The following is a 19,586-nucleotide window of genomic DNA, read 5'->3' as shown; positions in this document are numbered from 1 at the left end:
AGAAGTGGTTGCACTAGTGCTGGAAACAATAGGATCGCAGTCTCTCTTTTCCTACCGGTTATACTTCTAGCTATGCAGCCATGCGTCCTAATCGCTTTCCCAATTGACTGCCCAGACTGTGCACTTATTTTCAAGCTGTTAGGAATTGTAACCCTCTTCTGAAGCCCTTACTAATAGGGATGAGCAAACTTGCTGTTTGCAAGTTTGGGTTTGGGTTCATACCTTATGGATTCCGTTATCACAGAATATAACAAATTTCTATGACGGAATGCACCATGGAAGCCTTTAAGAGGCTTTCCGTTTTGCATTCCGTCATAATAGAAGTCAGTGGGCAGCATAACGGCTTAAAGGCTTCCATGGTGCCTTACGTCATAGAATTTCGTTATATTCTGTGATAATGGCAAACAGCAAGTTCACTCATCCCTACTTACTAACACAGACTCGCCAATGCAATACTCAGCCAGAGGATTTCTTCTCCCCAATTGCAGAATTTTACATTTGGTAACAATGAGCTGCCGTTTCCATTGTGTTGACCATTTTTCCATTAAAGCTAAATAATTTTCAATGTTACAGACACTTCCTTGAATATCAACCCTATTATACGCTTTTGTGTCATCCCCAAACCTTCTCCTGTGTCACTTTACATGCATATTAAAAGAAATTTGTCACCTTAAAAATGTGAATTAATCTACAGACAGCATGTTAAGGAGCAGGAGGAGCTGAGCAGACTGATTATATAGTTTTGTGGGAATAATTTCAGTATAACTTGTTTTTCATTCATTTAAATTCCTGCTCATTCTGGGCTTTGAAGTCAAGGAGGCCCTTGAAGTCCTGTCAGTGACTGAAATGCTGGCCTCTATATACAGATAGCTGTCAATCACTGATAGGACCGCCTCCTTGACTTCAAAGCCCAGAATGAGCCTGGATGTAATTGGAAATTTAGGGCTCATGCACATGAACGTGTGCCAACCATGCCCGTATTGCGGCCCACAAACTTCACTTGAATGGGTCCGCAATCCGGGAGATGCGGTGCGGACCAGACGCACAGATCCAAAGCCCACTACAGAGTGTTTCCGTGGGTTTCTTGTCCATCCTCCGCACCACAAAAAAGTAGTGCATGCGCTACTTTTTTGCAGGGAAGATCGTCAGATGTGGATTGCGAACCCCATTCACGTGAATGGGTCCGCAGACGGCAGGCACAAGGTCGGTGCGGTCCACAGCACAGACATGGCCGGGACACGGTCGTGTGCTTGAGCCCTTATTTGACCTTTTCACATATAAATATATATCAATCTGTTCAGCTTCCTCAAGCGACGGTAGATGTTAACGCCCAAGCAGTAAATTATACTTCTGAACCATTATAAACTGCATGTTAGTATTTCTTTCATTTACCAGTGCCTTTCAAAAGTATTCACCCCCCTTGATTTTTTCGTGTTTTGGTGCCTTACAACCTGGAATTAAGGCTTCGTTCACATCACCGTTCAGCCTTTCCGTTGTCCTGCTCTGTTTAGGAGCAGGAGAACGGAAAGGACGGAAAAGGCACATAACTGACATCAAACAGAGACCTTAGGACCCCATAGAATATAATGGGGTCCGTTATGTTTCCGCTCAGAAGATGATTTTTAAGCGGAGACAAAAGTCCTGCATGCACGACTTTTGTCTCCGCTTAAAAATCATCTTCTGAGCGGAAACATAACGGACCCCATTATAGTCTATAGGGTCCTAAGGGCTCAGTTTGACTCTGTTTGGCGTCAGTTACGTGCCTTCTCCGTCCTTTCCTAAACGGAGCAGGAGAACGGAAAAAGGCTGAACGGTGATGTGAACGAAGCCTAACATGGAGTGTTTGAGGATTTGCATCATTTAATGTACAGAACATGTCCACAACTTTGAAGATGTTTTATTTTTTTTATTATGAAGCAAACAACAAATAGGACAAAATAACAGAAAGAGTCAATGTGCATAACTATTCACTCCCCTAAAGTCAGTACTTTGTAAGCCACCTTTTGCAGCAATCACAGCTCCAAGTCTCTCTGGATAAGTCTCTATGAGCTTGCCACATCTTACCACTGGGATTTTTGCCCATTCCTCCTTGCAAAACTGTTCTAGCTCCTTCAAGTTGGATGTTTTGCGCTTGTGAACAGCAATCTTTAAGTCTGACCACAGATTTTCTATTGGATTGAGATCTGGGCTTTGACTAGGCCATTCCAACACATTTACATGTTTCCCCTTAAACCAGTCAAGTGTTGCTTTAGCAGTGTGTTTGGGGTCATTGTCCTGCTGGAAGGTGAACCTCTGTCCTAGCCTCAAATCACGCACAGAGTGGTACAGGTTTTTCTCAAGAATATCCCTGTATTTAGCACCATCCATCTTTCCCTCAACTCTGACCAGTTTCACAGTCCCATCCCCACAGCATGATGCTGCCACCACCATGTTTCACTGTGGGGATGTTCTTTGGGTGATGTGATGTGTTGGGTTTGCGCCAGACATAGCGTTTTCTTTGATGGCCGAAAAGTTCAATTTTAGTCCCATCAGACCAGAGCACCTTCCTCCATACATTTTGGGAGTCTCCCACATGCCTTTTCACAAACTCACAACGTGCCTTTTTGTTTTTAGCTGAAAGTAATGGCTTTCTTCTGGCCACTCTGCCATTTAGCCCAACTCTATGGAGCGTACAGCTTATTGTCGTCCTATGTACAAATACTCCAGTCTCTGCTGTGGAACTCTGCATCTCCTCCAGGGTTACCTTAGGTCTCTGTGCTGCCTCTCTGATTAATGCCCTCCTTGCCCAGTCCGTGAGTTTTGTTGGGCGGCCGTCTCTTGGCAGGTTTGCTGTTGTGCCATGTTCTTCCCATTTGGTTATGATAAATTTGATGGTGCTCCTGGGGATCACCAAAGATTTGGATATTTTTTTAGAACCTAACCCTGACTAGTACTTCTCAACAACATTGTCCCTTACTTGTTTGGAGAGTTCCTTGGTCTTCATGACAGTGTTTGGTTAGTGAAGCCTCCTGCTTAGGTGTTGCAGCCTCTGGGGCCTTTCAAAAAAAGATGTGTATATGTAATGACAGATCATGTGACACTTAGATTGCACACAGGTGGACATAATTTCACTAATTATGTGACTTCTGAAGGTAATTGGTTGCACCAGAGCTTTTTATGGGCTTCCTAATACAGGGGGTGAATACATACACACATGCTAATTTTCTGTTTTCTATTTCTAAACAATAGTTTTATGTATATATTTTTCTCATTTCACTTCACCAACTTAGGCTACTTTCACACTAGCGTTCGGGTGTCCGCTCGTGAGCTCCGTTTGAAGGGGCTCACAAGCGGCCCCGAACGCATCCGTCCTGCCCTAATGCATTCTGAGTGGACGCGGATCCGCTCAGAATGCATCAGTCTGGCAGCGTTCAGCCTCCGCTCCGCTCAGCAAGCGGACACCTGAACGCTGCTTGCAGCGTTCGGGTGTCCGCCTGGCCGTGCGGAGGCAAGCGGATCCGTCCAGACTTACAATGTAAGTCAATGGGGACGGATCCGTTTGAAGATGACACAATATGGCTCAATCTTCAAGCGGATCCTTCCCCCATTGACTTTCAATGTAAAGTCTGGACGGATCCGTCTGAAGCTACTTTTACACTTAGAAATTTTTCTACAATATAATGCAGACGGATCTGTTCTGAATGGATCCCAAGTCTGCATTATATGAGCGGATCAGTCTGAGCAGACATCAGACGGACCCGCTCTGAACGGTAGTGTGAAAGTAGCCTTAGACTATTGTGTTCTGATCCATCACATAAAATTCTGATTAATAAAACATTGAACTTAAGGCTGTAATGTAGCAAAATATGAAAAAAGTCAAGGGGGGGTGAATACTTTTGCAAGGCACTGTATATGATAACTACTATAATGTAGATCTTGGTAGTAGATAATGGTTATTAACATCTGGAAATGTAAGTGATATCCCTAGTTATATTTGTATTAACTGGTTTTCTGGAGATCAATGTTTCACACTATGTTGTATGTTTTCTTCCAGAATAAAAGAATATGAGAGTGTCCTGGAAACAAAAGCGCCGGTGTCTGATTCTCCTTACAAAGCAAAGTGGGTATAAGTTGTGCTGCAATATCAGTGCTACTTACTGTACATGTTCACCTATAGTTCAAAGATTTAATAGGAAGATAAAGAATTGAAAAGCTAACAGGACTGTCAAGACTATTTTAATTATTTCTGTGTATAGTAGATTACAGATTTTATTTTATTTTTAAATTAGCCCCCTTCTGCCTTGTTACATTATTTACCCTTCATTTTTGCAGTTTTCTTTTTCATTCCCTGCATTCCCAAAGCCATAACTTTTTTATTTTTCCATTTACATAGCCGTATAAGGGTTTGTTTTTAGCAGGACAAGTTGTACTATCTAATGGCAGCATTTAATATTGCATAAAATGTAATAGGAAGCTGGAAAAAAAATGGAATTGGATAAAATAAAAACACAATTCTGCCACAGTTTTTAAGGTTTCGTTTTTACGGCGTTACCTCTGCAGTAAAACTGACCTTTTACGTTCATTCCCCGTGTCAGCACAGTTATAGCGATACCACATAAAAATTTAAACTTTTTCTTTGCATTGCCATATACCAACCCTTATAACTTTTTTATAGTTATGTCTATGGAACTGTGTTAGGGCTAATTTTTTCGAGCCGGTTTTTATTGATACTATTTTGGAGTTTGTATTCCTTTTTAGTAACTTTTTTGGAAGATGACGCAAAAATTGGCCATTTTGATTTTTCTTTTTCTGTTACAGCTTCACCATACAGGATAAATACATTTATATCAGTGATTGACAGCTATCTGTGTATACACAGTCATAGAGAGAAGGCTGTCATCACCCCATAATGAACAGGAATTTAAATGAATGAAATACAAGTTTTACTGAATCTTTTCCTATAAAACTATTATACCAACCTGTTCAGCTCCTCCTGCTCTATATCATGGTGCCTTCAACTCAGACACCATGCTCAAAGTGACAGGTTTCCTTTAAGAAAAAGATTTTGTATAGTTTTCCTATTTTCCCCATTCCTGTACATTCTGCTGTGCATTTTTATTTCAATGTAATGTTTTAATCAGTACCTTGATTAGTAGATTAGTCTTAGCGCCATAGAGAACCTTCTTCCACCCATTCTCTATTGCTTTATTTGCAGGCGGTTTCAGTAATTAATAATTTTGCGCAATCTGTTGTTTGGCAAGTTACTATTTCCCTCCCTGGCACTAAAATCTTCTCTTCTGCAGAGTAGTAATCTTGCTGGGTGCCAGCCAAACATGGAAGATCTTGGAACTAGTCCTGAATACCAAATATAATACTGAACCTTACCAAACATATATGTTTTTATATAAAATTGCAAAAAATGAAGCAGCACTGTGAAGATATGCAAAGTAAAAAGAGGGTGCAAGTGGCCTGACTCCAAAGTCTATAATCGTCCAAGCACCAAGCAGAAAAGAAGCAGCCTCCTCTGAATTCCAATAGTGTTTATTCACTCAAGTTCCTTGAATACAATGTTTAAGCTGCTCCATGCAGCAAAAAAAGGGATAATAGTTGCATCGACCAACTAAATGTTGTATTCATGGAACTTGTATAAATAAGCACCTTATTGGAATTCATCGGAGGCTGCTTCTCTTCTGTTTGCTGCAATGTGATCTGTTTAACCCCCGACCGATCACATTAAAATTGGAAAAAACAATGTCACGTTTTTTATTGTAGTTTTTTAATTTGTGTCTCAAATAAATATAGCTGGTGCTCAACTCAGTTCACTGAAGTTCTGTTTAGCCCATTAGTAGGGGTTCTGCAGTTTGTTTTAACTGATGATCTATCCTCTCAATAGATCATCAGCTTCTGACCGGTGGGGGTCCGACACCCGCGACCCCCGCCGTTCAGCTGTTTGAGAAGGCAGCAGCGCCGCAGCATTCTCACTGTTTACCACAGGCCTAGTGATGTCACAACTTGTATCAACTGGCCTGGGCGGGGATAAACTCTGTTCATTTAAATGGAACTTAGCCCCGCCCAGGTCAGTGTATACTAGTCGTGACGTCACTGGGCCTGCGGTAAACAGTGATAAGGCAGCGGCGCTGCTGGGGCACCGCTGCCTTCTCAAACAGCTGAACGGCGGTGGTCCCGGGTGTCGGATCCCCGCCGGTCAGATGCTGATGATCTATCCAGAGGATAGGTCATTGGTTAAAACAAACTGTAGAACCACTTTAAAGAGTTAGTGAGTTTTCAAAAAAAAAAAAACTTCGCATAATGGCTGTGCCTCTTTTTACAACCATAACTGTGAAGGTCTTCCATAATGTCTTTTTAAGCCTTATTATTCCCCTCAGCTGCACAGCTAGATGCAAGTAAGCAGGGGGCGTCTCCCTTCTGAGGAATCTGCCAGCACTGTACTGCTGTGACGTGCTTTCCATTACTTCCCACTATGTTTTCAGCTCCAGATCTCCCAGAACAGAAAGGAGGGGGAGATGACACTTACAGAAAGGCAGTAGATTCCTGTTATCTTCAGAAGCAGTTCTTTTATCAGGATCTCAGCTAGCATTGACACGCCCCCATTTCCTGTGAACCATCTTCTGAGTCTCTATTACGAGGGAGGGATCTTGCCTGACGACAGGCAGTGGACTGCAAATTAAGTGGAAGTGAGACCCCTAGTAGCCATGACTTTACTGAAATTTGCTAGTTACACCATTCTCTATTAAATGAAAATAAAATGAGTGAAAGTACAGTGACCCTTTATGGACCAGTAACATCCCCCTCCCCCCTTCCATCGGACAAAACTTTTTTTTATTAAATTTTTTTCAAATTAGCAGTGTGAGACCTTGAATTTTGCTATACAAGTTGTAGTTTTTATAGGGACAATTTTGGAGTACATTTGACATATAACTTTTGTTAATTTTTTATGTTGGCGAGGAGAAAAAAAAAACAGCAATTTTTACATTGTTTTGGGGAATTTTTTTTACGCTGTGTGGTATAGGTAACATAAGACCTGTTTCACTTCTGCGTTAAAACAGGTCCGGCAGGCTGTTCCAGCTGGGAGCTGTGAATACCCCATTCACTATAATGGGGAGCAGCAGAGATTCAGCTGCTACCTGGCAAATATACCGAGAGGCGGCCGGATGAAAACTGCTGTACGCAACGGTATTTGCTGGGTTGCAGCCCGTTCTTCGCCGGTCCCCATTATATTGAATCGGACCAGATGGTATCTCTGTAGCACCCGTTAGGCTGCGTTCACACGGGCGAGATTTCCGCGCGGGTGCAATGCGGTAGGTGAACGCATTGCACCCGCACTGAATCTGGACCCATTCATTTCAATGGGGCTGTTCAGATGAGCGATGATTTTCACGCATCACTTATGCGTTGCGTGAAAATCGCAGCATGCTCTATATTCTGCGTTTTTCACGCAACGCAGGCCCCATAGAAGTGAATGGGGTTGCGTGAAAATCGCATGCATCCGCAAGCAAGTGCGGATGCGGTGCGATTTTCACGCACGGTTGCTAGGTGACTGTCTATACACTGTATTATTTTCCCTTATAACATGGTTATAAGGGAAAATAATAGCATTCTGAATACAGAATGCTTAGTAGAAGGTCAATTGAGGGTTAAAAAATAAAAAAAATTAACTCACCTTGTCCTCTTGTTCGCGTAGTTCTCCCGGTCTTTAGTTCTTTAAAAAGATGAACTATGGGCTAAAGGACCTTTGATGACGTAAGATCACATGCTCCAATCACATGGTCCATCACCGCGGTGATGGACCATGTGATTGGAGCATGTGATCTTACGTCATCAAAGGTCCTTTAGCCCATAGTTCATCTTTTGAGAAGTAAAGAAGAGACCGGGACTTACGCGAACAAACGGAGAAGGTGAGTTAATTTTTTTTATTTTTTTTAACCCTCAACTGATCACCTACTATGCATTCTGTTTTCAGAATGCTATTATTTTCCCTTATAACCATGTTATAAGGGAAAATAATAACATCTACACAACACCGAACCCAAACCTGAACTTCTGTGAAGAAGTTCGGGTCTGGGTACCACAGTCGTTTTTTTATCACGCGCGTGCAAAACACATTGCACACGCACGATAAAAACTGAACAACGGAACGCAATCGCAGTCAAAACTGACTGCAATTGCATTCCTACTCGCGCGGGTTTGCCGCAACACACCGGGACGCATCCGGAACTAATCCGGACACGCTCGTGTGAACCCAGCCTTATTCATTGATCCAGCAGCCTGTTCCCAGCCAGAACAGCCTTTCGGATCTGCTTAACTTTGTTCTGTGGGTCAATGAAATTATGTTAAAACCAAATTTATACAATTTTTTACATTTTTTTATACAATGTTCTACTACTTGCACAATAAAAACACCAAATAATTTGTTTTTGTGTCACCGCTTTCCAAGACTCTTAACATTTTATGTTTCTAATGGCATAACTGGGTGAGGGCTTATGTGTTGTGGGACGATTTGCAGTTTTGATTGGTACCATTTTGGTTTGTGTAATATCTCCGGCTACAAATGACCTAGAGGCTGTATTCAAATTGTGTGGCTGCAAAGGTGGGGAGACCGCTTCTGATGGCTCTTTCCTAGGCTACAGTTGAGCTAGAGCTGCAATGTTGGTTTTGATTTAAAGCTTGCAGTCTAAAAACTAGACTAGGATTGCAGTGTTAGCTGCCATAAAACTGAAGATACAGGGGGGCATTTATCAAACTGGTGTAAAGTAGAACTGGCTTAGTTGCCCATAGAAACCAATCAGATTCCTCCTTTCAGTTTCCAAAGGAGCTGTCCAAAATAAAGAGGTGAAATCTGATTGCTTGCTATGGACAACTAAGCCAGTTTTACTAAGCTAAGCCAGTTTGATAAATGACCCCACAGCCTTTAGAAATTGGGTCCGAAGTGAGAACTGCAGTTCTATGGAGCTCTCACTGGCATATGTTTCTAACTACTGTAAGTCAGGTTATATAGAAGCTACCACCACAACCCTGTTCTTAGTAAGGGTGCATTCACACAACCGTAAGTATTTTGCGGTCTGCAAACTGCAAAACACATCACATGCAGACCCTTTGACATCAATGGGTCCATGGTCCGTATGTTGTGGCAAAGTGTAGGATTTGTCCTATATTTTCGTCATGAATGCCCCATAAAGCATAGATTGTTAGCTTTCAAATAAGATTGCGGCTCTACGTCAATTGTAGCCCAAGAAAGCCCTCAGAAGCGCCACCCAGCCCTCTGCAGCCACAGCCAGAACATAGTAAGTTCAAAACCGTATTTTCCTGTTCTGTCTGAGCAAATTGTGTTCGGGATGATTCGTGTTGGAGTTTAAGCCCAGTATAGTATGGGGAGAGGTCCACCGGCACTCTCATAAAATACTGTAATATTGCTTGGCTAATACCAGCAGTCTCATAGTTCTGAGTCTGTTAAATTTGTGTAACACCTTTATGGTGGCACATCCACCATGTTAAAAATATTGGAAGGATTCTGGTGATAACAATTTAAGGCTACATGGGAAGTATACATTGGTCTTAGTAGAGGAGACGAGAAGAGCATAAAACAGTTGCCCCAAAGTGGGGGGAAAAAAACACTTAAAGGGAATCTTTCACCAGTTTTCTGCTGCCCTCACTTTTATATCCTAGCACAGGGATCAGCAACCTCCGGCACTGCAGATGTTGTGAAACTACATTTCCCAGAATGCTTCATTCACTTCTATTGGAGTGACAACAACAGCTGAGCAAGTGTGCATGCTGGGAGTTGTAGGTTCACAGCAGCTGGAGTGCCGAAGATCGCTGACCCCTGTGCTAGGATATAAAAGTGAGGGCAGCAGAAAACTGGTGAAAGATTCCCTTTAAGTGTTTTTTTCCCCCCACTTTGGGGCAACTGTTTTATGCTCTTCTCGTCTCCTCTACTAAGACCAATGTATACTTCCCATGTAGCCTTAAATTGTTATCACCAGAATCCTTCCAATATTTTTAACATGGTGGTTGTGCCACCATAAAGGTGTTACACAAATTTAACAGACTCAGAACTATGAGACTGCTGGTATTAGCCAAGCAATATTACAGCAGCTCCAGTACATGCCAATGATTGCCCATAATCATAAGCTCATGGCTCTCTCCACCCACCTGCCTCTGATTGACCGATTTTCTTCCATCTCAACCAGCAGTAGGTGGTCGAGGACAACCAGGAGCTCATGAGTATTCAGGACTCATCATTATGCACTGGAGCTGTTCATCACAAGATTTTGGCATAGCCGGTTGTATTCTTTGGTAGCTAAACAGCGCAGTATTTGTTTGGGCTAATAGCAGAGCTAACCTGTTCCCATACTGTGTTGCCCTTAAACAGAACAGCATAGTATATTAACAAATCCACTTTAAGTTTGTTGGTTAAGCTCTGAATTCTGTGGTTTTTTTTCCCTCCTGTTGTTTTAGGCTTCAACGACTTACCAAAGATCTTCAGAAACAATTGCAAACACAAGACAATGGAGCCTGGGCCACCAATAAAGTGTCTGCTCTTGACAGGGCTTTGGGGGAAATTTCTCGAATTCTAGAAAAGCAGGTAAGGCGAACAACTTTTGAGATTTTTGCCTTTCCCTGCATCAACTTTGTAGGTATAAAAGGTTGAATTTGAGACTTATAATCTGGGCTGGTTTGGAAGTATCTAGGAGGTAACTATGACTGAAGTGTACAGTCTCCATGTATGTGCCTAGAAGAAGAAGGTCCACTATTATTATTAATAATAATGGTATAATTCTGAATTGTTGTTTATGCAGTTCCCTAAAGAGGATCTGTAACCTCTCCTGACATGTCTGTTGTAATAAAGTTCTGGAGCATTTATTATGACTGTATGTTGTGCCATTCCTCTTCTTACTAGAAGTTTATGAATGAATTGCCAATAGTGTGCAATCAAGGTCCAGCTGGGTGTTACCAGTTGGGTGTGTGTCAGTGCTCCCAGTGTCATACTGTGCAGGGACACACCCTCACTGGCCTTTTAGGCTACGTCTACACGACGACATTTGTCGCACCAATGTCGCGCGACAATTTTTATAATGGCAGTCTATGGTGTTGCACTGCAACATACTGCGACGCAACAGTCGCAGAAAATCAATTTGAGATGGATTTTTCTGCGACTGTTGCGTCGCAGCATGTCGCATGTTGCAGTGCGACACCATAGACTGCCATTATAAAAATTGTCGCGCGACATTGGTGTAACAAAATGTCGCACGACAAATGTCGTCGTGTAGACGTAGCCTTATAGCTTACAAAGACATTAGTTTACGTAAAAATGTTTTCTTTAAAAAAAAAAACAATATAAATTTGATATTGGCGTAATCGTGTTGACCTGCCGTATAAAGTTTTGATGTCACACCTCACAGTTAATGCCATAGAAACAAAACCCAAGACACAGTGGCAGAACTGTGTTTATTTTCACACCATCACCCTAAAAACAATTTATACAATGGATATACCCCAAAATGATGACCCAAAAACAAGCCCCCATATTTTTATGTCAACGAACAAACAAAGCAACTTATAGCTTTTGAAATGTGCAATTGAAAGAAAAATCGCTGTGTTCCACACTAGATTACTTCCATAATGGTTTAATTGACCGCAAAAATGCATAGTTTTATCGATAGGAGTTTAAGAATTTTTGGGATAGAAACACATACTAAAGATTAAATGATAACCTATTGTGCTTTTTTATGAGTAAATACTATTGGATAATAATTTACAATGATTTCTGGCTTAACAGCCAAAATATATATATTTTTGAGATGACTGAGGAGGCATGATGGTCTCTGTGCGACCTAAGCTGAAAATATGCATGTATGAGCCGTAGAATTTCATGGTCTGAGCGCTCCTGTTCTTTGAATCTAGTTACATTCAGCCATTTTCGAGGCATTCACGATTTGTTGGAAAGCTTCACTTCAAGCTCTGGATCGACTTACAAAGTGTGTAGTATTTGGATGATAACATTCCAGAGAGGGCTGTATTTTGTAGCTTTACCCAGTCAGATCCTAGCCGTAACTGTTTGTTATCAGATATCGCATATACCAGCACTGCCATGGAGAGTTATTCCCATTAAAAGCCACAATTGAGGGATTACTTGGATAAGGCTCCTTTGCCTTCTCCGCCACATGTATTTTCCTGCCAATCAGATAGCAAAATAGCTTTCTATTCTACAGACTTACCCATTAACTTTAAATCATGTTCCTAAAATTGAAGCCATTAGTGGGGCCCTAACAGAGTAATTTCACTTCCTACATTAATATCATATCAGGTATATCCCTATCCTAGAAGATATTACCAACTAGCAATTGAAATCTGTAGATATCACATGCAGTTTCCGTTCTGTATGAGCTATACTTACAGTATGTGAGCCGAATACAGAGGTGACGGCATTGTGTATTGCATGCCTTAGAGTCATGTAGACATAGGAATGAACATTATGGTATTTTATGCCCCACTTGAATGACTGCATTTAATTTTGCTCTAAAATCAATAGGTTTACATCTCAGACTATGAAAAAACTGCCGTATGTGTGTACCTGAGGAATACCACTATTGCTGACCATCATATGACTTGTCTTTGGCATTTTTTTACAAGTGTTTCCCTGTACAGTCTTTAATTCTCAGTTATTCCAGAGCTGTTGGGTGGAAACCATCTGATCATCATGTATGCACTAACACAGGACATGGAGGAACAGGATACCATATTTTTTGGTTTATAAGACGCACTTTTCCCCACAAAATTGGGGGGAAATGGCAGTGCGTCTTATAAAGCAAATACTAGTGAGCACTTCTGATATGGAAGCACTCACTAGTATACATTAGGTGCGGGGAGTGAAGTGCTGTAAGTGCTTCCTGTAATCACCCTCCCTTGTCTACTTCTCTGGGGCCGCGCTGCACTGTAGGTCCTGACCGTGTACAGCATAGGGACGCAGTGCGCGCACTATGACCTGACACAGTCAGATGACAGTGCAGCGCGGAACCAGAGAAGACATGGGGGCGCGACTTCTGCAGAGACCACCGGACCTGGAATGGAGTGGTGGAGCAGGAGAGGTACGGTAAGTGAAGTTAGTTATTTTAAAAGTCTGATCTGAGGTCTGATGGGGGTCAGGTATGAAAGTCTGATCTGAGGTCTGATGGGAGTCTGTCATTAAGGTCTGGCATGGAGGTCTGATGGGGGGTCTGACATGCAGGTGTGATTGAAGTCTGATGTGAGGTCCTGATATCGGGGTCTGATGTGAGGTCCTGATATGGGGGGTCTGAACTGAGTTCCTGATATGAGGGTCTAATGTGAGGTCCTGATATGGGGTCTGAACTGAGTTCCTGATATGAGGGTCTAATGTGAGTTCCTGATATGGGGTCTGATGTGAGGTCCTGATATGGGGTCTGATATGAGGGTCTGATTTGAGGAGCTGATGAAAAATATTTTTTTCTTATTTTCCTCCTCTAACACCTGGGTGTGTCTTATCATCAAGTGCATCTTATAAAGTGTAAAATACAGTAATCAACTCCCTAACTCTGTAGCACAGCCTTAGAAATAGCAGCAGTGATGGAGGACAATACACAGCAGAACTAAGCAGTTTACAGGTGAATCCAGCAGTGATATAAGACAGTAAATCACACACAAGCTGCACGCTCTGTGGTCTGTCTGTGTACAGCAATTATATATATATTTTATATATATATATATATATATATATATATATAAATTCTCCATTATGTGCAATTGCCTATTGGTTTCTAGATGATTCCTACACAAGATATTTTTTCATATTCACCCCTATAGACTGTATCTCTCCACTATGGTTTATTGCCTCTTTTCCCCTATGTATTATACTGCTATATAGAATTTTTGGTCCTGGTTCCTCCACAGGACCACCTTTGAACAATATGTGTTTACACTTGTACAGTATGTATTTTTAGGCCGTGATCAAGGTCCGGGACGGACCGAAACGTTGGCCTCACTTGCTATAAATTATACATGTATGGAATAAATACCTACTACTAAGTTGCATTACATTTCCGAGTGCCGTGAATTTGTTCTACATTAAACTGGGACTTTTCACCCCATCACTGAGCACCGGATCTTCTGACACAGTGGAGTGCCAGCCAGTTATAACACGTTTGTGTACAGCAGGCTTCAAACTTCTCCCTTCTCTATAGACTTCTGTTTAATCTGATTCTTCAGTGAGCAGGCAGCCTGTCTTCAAGGGTCTACAGATATATCTAAGCAGTGAATTGACATTTAGAGATGAGGAGGGAAAAGCAGGAAAGTAACCTGATAAGAGGAGAAGGAAGCATCTTTCTCTGATAAGATATATCTCAAAGTTTCTTGTATTAGACTGTACTACTCCATTATTTAAAAAATGAGTTACTATTTTTTTCACTAAATTGAAATATGAATCAACTTTAATTATAGTCGTTTTTATACAATATTTGAAGCTAATGCAGTCTACCAGGATATTTAAACCATAGCGTGCAGTCTACCAGGACAATAACACTATATAGTGTTTTCTGCACTATTGTACTTTCTCAGCCAATGCTAATCAGGACAGGGTGGGCATACACATCAGGACCCAATACTAGATGCCCTGTGATTTCAATTTGTGCTAATCAGATTATGAATGAGTTTGTATACTATGTGCCGAGAAGTATGTGAAGCTATCTGTTTTAATCGTGCACAAAGTAAGATGGTTGGAGCAGGCAAAATCTATTTAACATCATAGAGGGTAAAATGGGGATAGTATCCTGGGATGCCTAATGTCTTTTGATGTTGCCAGGTTAACTTTACACTCCCTAGCCAATCAGGAGGAAAAGCATTGGAATTGTCACTGCTGAGGCCAGTCATTGGCTTCAGCAGTGCACCGGACCCAGTCAGTCCAGAAGTTTACAGGACAGGGACCAGAAGATGGCTGAAGGGAGCAGGTGATTATCATCATTTCAACAAGTACAACAGGCTGCTATTGAAAGCAACTATAAAAGGGGTTCTGCAGGGCTTTAAAGGGGTTCTGCAGTTTGTTTTAACAGATGATCTATCCTCTGGATAGATCATCAGCATCTGATCGGCGGGGGTCCGACACCCGGGACCCCCGCCAATCAGCTGTTTGAGAAGGCAGCGGCGCTCCAGCAGTGCCCCGGCCTCCTCACTGTTTACTGCTGGCCCAGTGACGTCATGACTATTATCAACTTGCCTGGGCGGGACTAAACTCCATTCAAGTGAACAGAGCTTAGCCCTGCCCAGGCCAGTGATACTAGTCGTGACGTCACTGGGCCAGCGGTAAACAGTGAGAAGGCCGCGGCACTGCTGGAGCGCTGCTGCCGTCTCAAACAGCTGATCGGCGGGGATCCCGGGTGTCAGACCCCCGCCGATCAGATGCTGATGAAAACAAACTGCAGAACCCCTTTAAGTATGCAATGTATTTTTGCCTCTACACAAATCCTTACTTAGAGACATAACTTTTGTTATATTTTCTATTGGTACCATTTTGTGGTAGGTTTAACATGTCGATGAACTTTTTTTAGAACGTTTTAAGCAGTTTAGCCATTTTTGTGGGGATTTTTTTTTGTTTAATAGTATTTACCATGTCGTATGAAGAAAATTTTAAATTTAATATACAGGTTGTTAAGAATGCTGCAATACCAAATATCTTTTTTTTTTTACTTTCAGTATTTTTACACCGTATGCAGGTTTTTAATAGGAAAAAAAAAGCTTTTTCTATTATTTGAATATTTTTTTTTATGAAGAATCTTTGTTGGGTGATCCTAGTCTTTTGTTTTTTACACAGAAAAGGAGAGACTAGTATTCACAATGCAATAATGGGATCTTGTCAGAAACTCATTGCTGATATGGGAAGAGGCAAATATCTAAGCAGGTCTTCCTGTTGGGGAGACAGCTGTATTAAAGGAGTTATCCGAAACTATAAACTTTGTGTGAGAGGCCCCCCCCCCATATGCCGGGCCTCTCACACGAAATATACTTACCTGCCTCCGGCGTTACTCCCGGTCCCCGCACCGCCGCTGCTGCTTCTCCCTGTACACGGATGAAAACATCCAGTGTCAGGGGGAGCAGCCAATGGCGGGCCTCCCTAGCGTCACCCGCTATGCTAGGGAGACTCTTCACCGTCCCCACCTGCCATTGGCTGCTCCCCCCCAACACCGGATGTTTTCATCCGTGTACAGGGAAGCACTCACTAGTATGCACAGGGAGAAGCAGTAGCGGGGAGCGGGGTAAGTATATTCTGTGTGGGGGAAGGGGGAGTTTATAGTTTTGGATAACCCCTTTAATGTCACTCACCCTTGCTTTGATTTCAGTATATGGAAACTTTTAGTAAATACGTTCCTTTATTCATTCCTAGAACTTAAAATTTAAACATATCCACTTTACTACAAATGGAATATGTAAAACTGTAATATCACTTTACTCCCCCATCCCCGACCTCTCATTGCCATTCTAAAAACCTACCGTACTGCAGACCTCTCATTTGTATAAGTTACTGAGAGTTGTTCTTTATATTTGTTGTGAAATATCCCTTTTAGCGTCCCCAGAGGACCATCCCTTTGTAGAGATGGATCAATAGCCTTTCAGCAGAAGGATTTACCAGTGTATGCCCGTGCCTCGATAAGATCATTTCTAAGCGTAGCCTGTAATTGTATTGTATTGTGGGCGGTAGGAAGAGCCCCGATGGTGTGAGCTATTGACCAGAGGGAGTGCAGTTGACACTGTTAATTGAATTTCCCTGGGGAGTTCTCATGTAGGAAGAGGCCGGGCTAGCTGCTCAGAACATGCAGCGGATGCATTATATACCATTGCTCTCCAGAGAGACAAGAGTGCAGGACAATAGCTTTTCACTTACTAAATGGACTGCTTTATGAGCTGCATCGTAATGACGGTACATGTTAAACCTTCCATGTCCCAGTATAGCCACTACCAAATTATAGGTGTTGAAATGAACTGAAAGCGTGTTTTATATTCAAAAAATATATATATATATGTATACTTATTAAAGTATGTTCACTTTTCTGCATTTCTTCTTAGTTCTTGTTTACGTGAGCTAAAAGTCCTATCTGAGAGTGTGCTATCAGGGTTGGTCTAGTACGGTTCCAGGTCTGGCTACACCTTTGTGCTGTAAATAATAGAAATGAGTTATGCATGAGTGGAAACAAGAAGCGACGTTGACTGATATGCAGGGATGCAATGCTGGCAGCTAAGCCAGGTTTGGTAGCGAAAATAGATTAGTACAGATTGGATAACAGAGTTTACGTTGTAAAAGAAGATTAAAGCAGTTTTTGATAATCGGATCTGATCTTAGATGTTTATGTCAAGGTAAAGCCACTTGAGCACTGGCCTCTGACATTAACGTTGATCAGTATGTCTAAAGATGCCACAGTGCAGGGACTTTCAAATATAGCATAAACAGACTTTTATTTTTACCACTTCTTGACCTGAAGTTTTACCTTTACCCCCTTTCCTAACCAGGCACATTTTAGAGTTTTAGCCATGTGCCAGTTTAGTACTGTTCTATTTTTTTTTTTCAGTCTGCATGTATTTGGTCTGTTTTTTCTCCGAATATATAGGACTTCTATAGTGTGTAATAAAATAAGTGGTATATTGACTTTTTTTTAATATAATTTAAAAAAATTGGTGATTTTGGAATAGGACGACAAGGCTTTTACAGGTAAAACTATGGGGCACATTTATTAAGACTGGCATTTTTGACACCGGTCTTAATAAACCCCTAAACTAGCGTTGGCTCTGCCGAAGTTATGAAGAGGCACCGGCAGAGCAACTAGCTGTTGCATCGCAATCTGCACCTGAAATACGCCCTTGTTTGTATCTCCACTGATCAGATTCATCTCCCCCTTCCCCCTGCACTGCTCACTCACTCTCAGTACAAGCCCCTCTTCAGAGAGACAGAGGCTGCTTCAAGTTTTTAAGTGTCTCACCCCATTGTTTGTTATTGCTGTATAATCCTCTCCATTCTGTTGACACTGTTAATAAGGGGTGCTAAACAAAGATAGGGGAGCACTTCATACTGTGTGCTGTGTATGGGAGGCCTCATAAGTGGTAATTTCCAGCTTTCTTCTCTTCTTCCCTCTCCCTCCTTCATAAACATCTATGGAGAGCATCAGTAACCTTATCTCTCAATAAAGCTAAACACCCAACTCCTCTCTGCCTCATGATTTTATCAGTGAATTCAGAGTAAGGGTACATTCACGTGTCCGCAAGTGTTTTGCGGTCCGCAAATTGCAGATCCGCAAAACACGGACACCAGCGGACCGCACATGCCAGGCACTTTAAATTGAAATGCCTTTTCTTGTTTGTATCTGCGGACAAGAATAGGACCTGTTTTATTTTTTGCGCAACGGAAGTGCGGATGTGGACAGCACACTGTGTGCTGTCCGCATCTTTTCCGGCCCCATTGAAAATGAATGGGTCCGCACCCTTTCTGCAAAATTGCGGAACGGATGCGGACACGTGAATGGACCCTAAGTGATCAGTGCAGGATGGAAGCGGATAGGAGTCTGATAAGTGGAGAAAGAGACATTTTTCTTTAATAAAATATATTAGAAAGTTTCTTATGCTCGCTTGTACTATTGCTTTATGGGAACTTGTAATTGGAAGTGCAATGTTATTTCTATGGTGAAAGCAGACTATGCAGGTACCACTGGTGCCACTTATCAGGGAGGTAAACCTTGGAATGGGATGAAATCCAACGTTTCCATTTGTGGTGTCTACCTGGGGGACAGTCTGCCGGCCCTTTGCTTACCTTAGGACCGGGTCCACCAACTAAAATTCTTGTATATTGTCAGTTGTAAGTAAGCTTTATTTTCAGTTGGTAGGGCTGCAATACTGCAGAAGTATAGAATACAAGGATACAGGACCGATTGGTCACAGTTTTGCTACTGATTATAGGTGTTACTTTCTTCTGAATATTGTGGGTCACGTACAGTATCTTTGCTTGTGGACCATTGTACATATGTTTTGTCTGTCTTTATTACATTTACTGTGCCATACTGGTCATCTTTAAATACTTTATGATTATTCTCAGGTTTGTTTTATGGATTTGAAGTAGTTGCGCTTTTCTGTCTTCTTTTTCTATTGCCTTTGTGTCGCGTGTTTGTACGTGCCCTCAGACTTCAGCCTGTTTACAGTAAGTATTAATAAATGATGTTAAGAGCTCCACAATCTGGCTTTGCAAGTGTGAGTTATAGGAACCTGATTTGCTTTGAAATATTTATGTCTGTCTGCGCTTATTCAGGAAATTGATCAGAACGGCACAGGAATGAATCAGATTGTTGCGGGCATTCTGGAGCTTGCCTTGTTGCTGATGCAAGTCATGCTTCATTTGGAAAGCTCCAAGAGTTTAGCACTGATCTTTTCACATTCAGATTACACCTGCTGCTCGGTCCGGCCTTCTTGAACAGTCCGTACTTGAGCTTGTACAGTGTATCACAGGGGTCAGTTTTCTCACTTATTTCTGGATCTAGGATTTGATAAATGTCTGATTGGAATGTTGTATCTATGGAATCACTATTACTGGTTTTCTGCCCATA

At 41.9% G+C, this 19,586-nt stretch overlaps 1 protein-coding gene across 2 annotated transcripts in view; it reads left to right on the top strand.

The window, feature by feature from the left end:
* SCAPER (S-phase cyclin A associated protein in the ER) overlaps positions 1–19,586 on the top strand; it is a 318,889-nt gene that overhangs the window by 207,300 nt on the left and 92,003 nt on the right. For both annotated transcript variants that reach the window (XM_040413608.1, XM_040413607.1), the window contains exons 21-22: positions 4,034–4,099; positions 10,456–10,582. In XM_040413608.1, coding sequence (XP_040269542.1) covers positions 4,034–4,099; positions 10,456–10,582 — 193 coding nt within the window. The remainder of the gene's footprint in view (positions 1–4,033; positions 4,100–10,455; positions 10,583–19,586) is intronic.

The sequence above is a fragment of the Bufo bufo genome, chromosome 1, assembly GCF_905171765.1.
Source record: "Bufo bufo chromosome 1, aBufBuf1.1, whole genome shotgun sequence".
NCBI lineage: Eukaryota > Metazoa > Chordata > Amphibia > Anura > Bufonidae > Bufo > Bufo bufo.
Note: the sequence above shows the minus strand (reverse complement) of the source record. Positions and strands in the feature narration are given on the sequence as shown.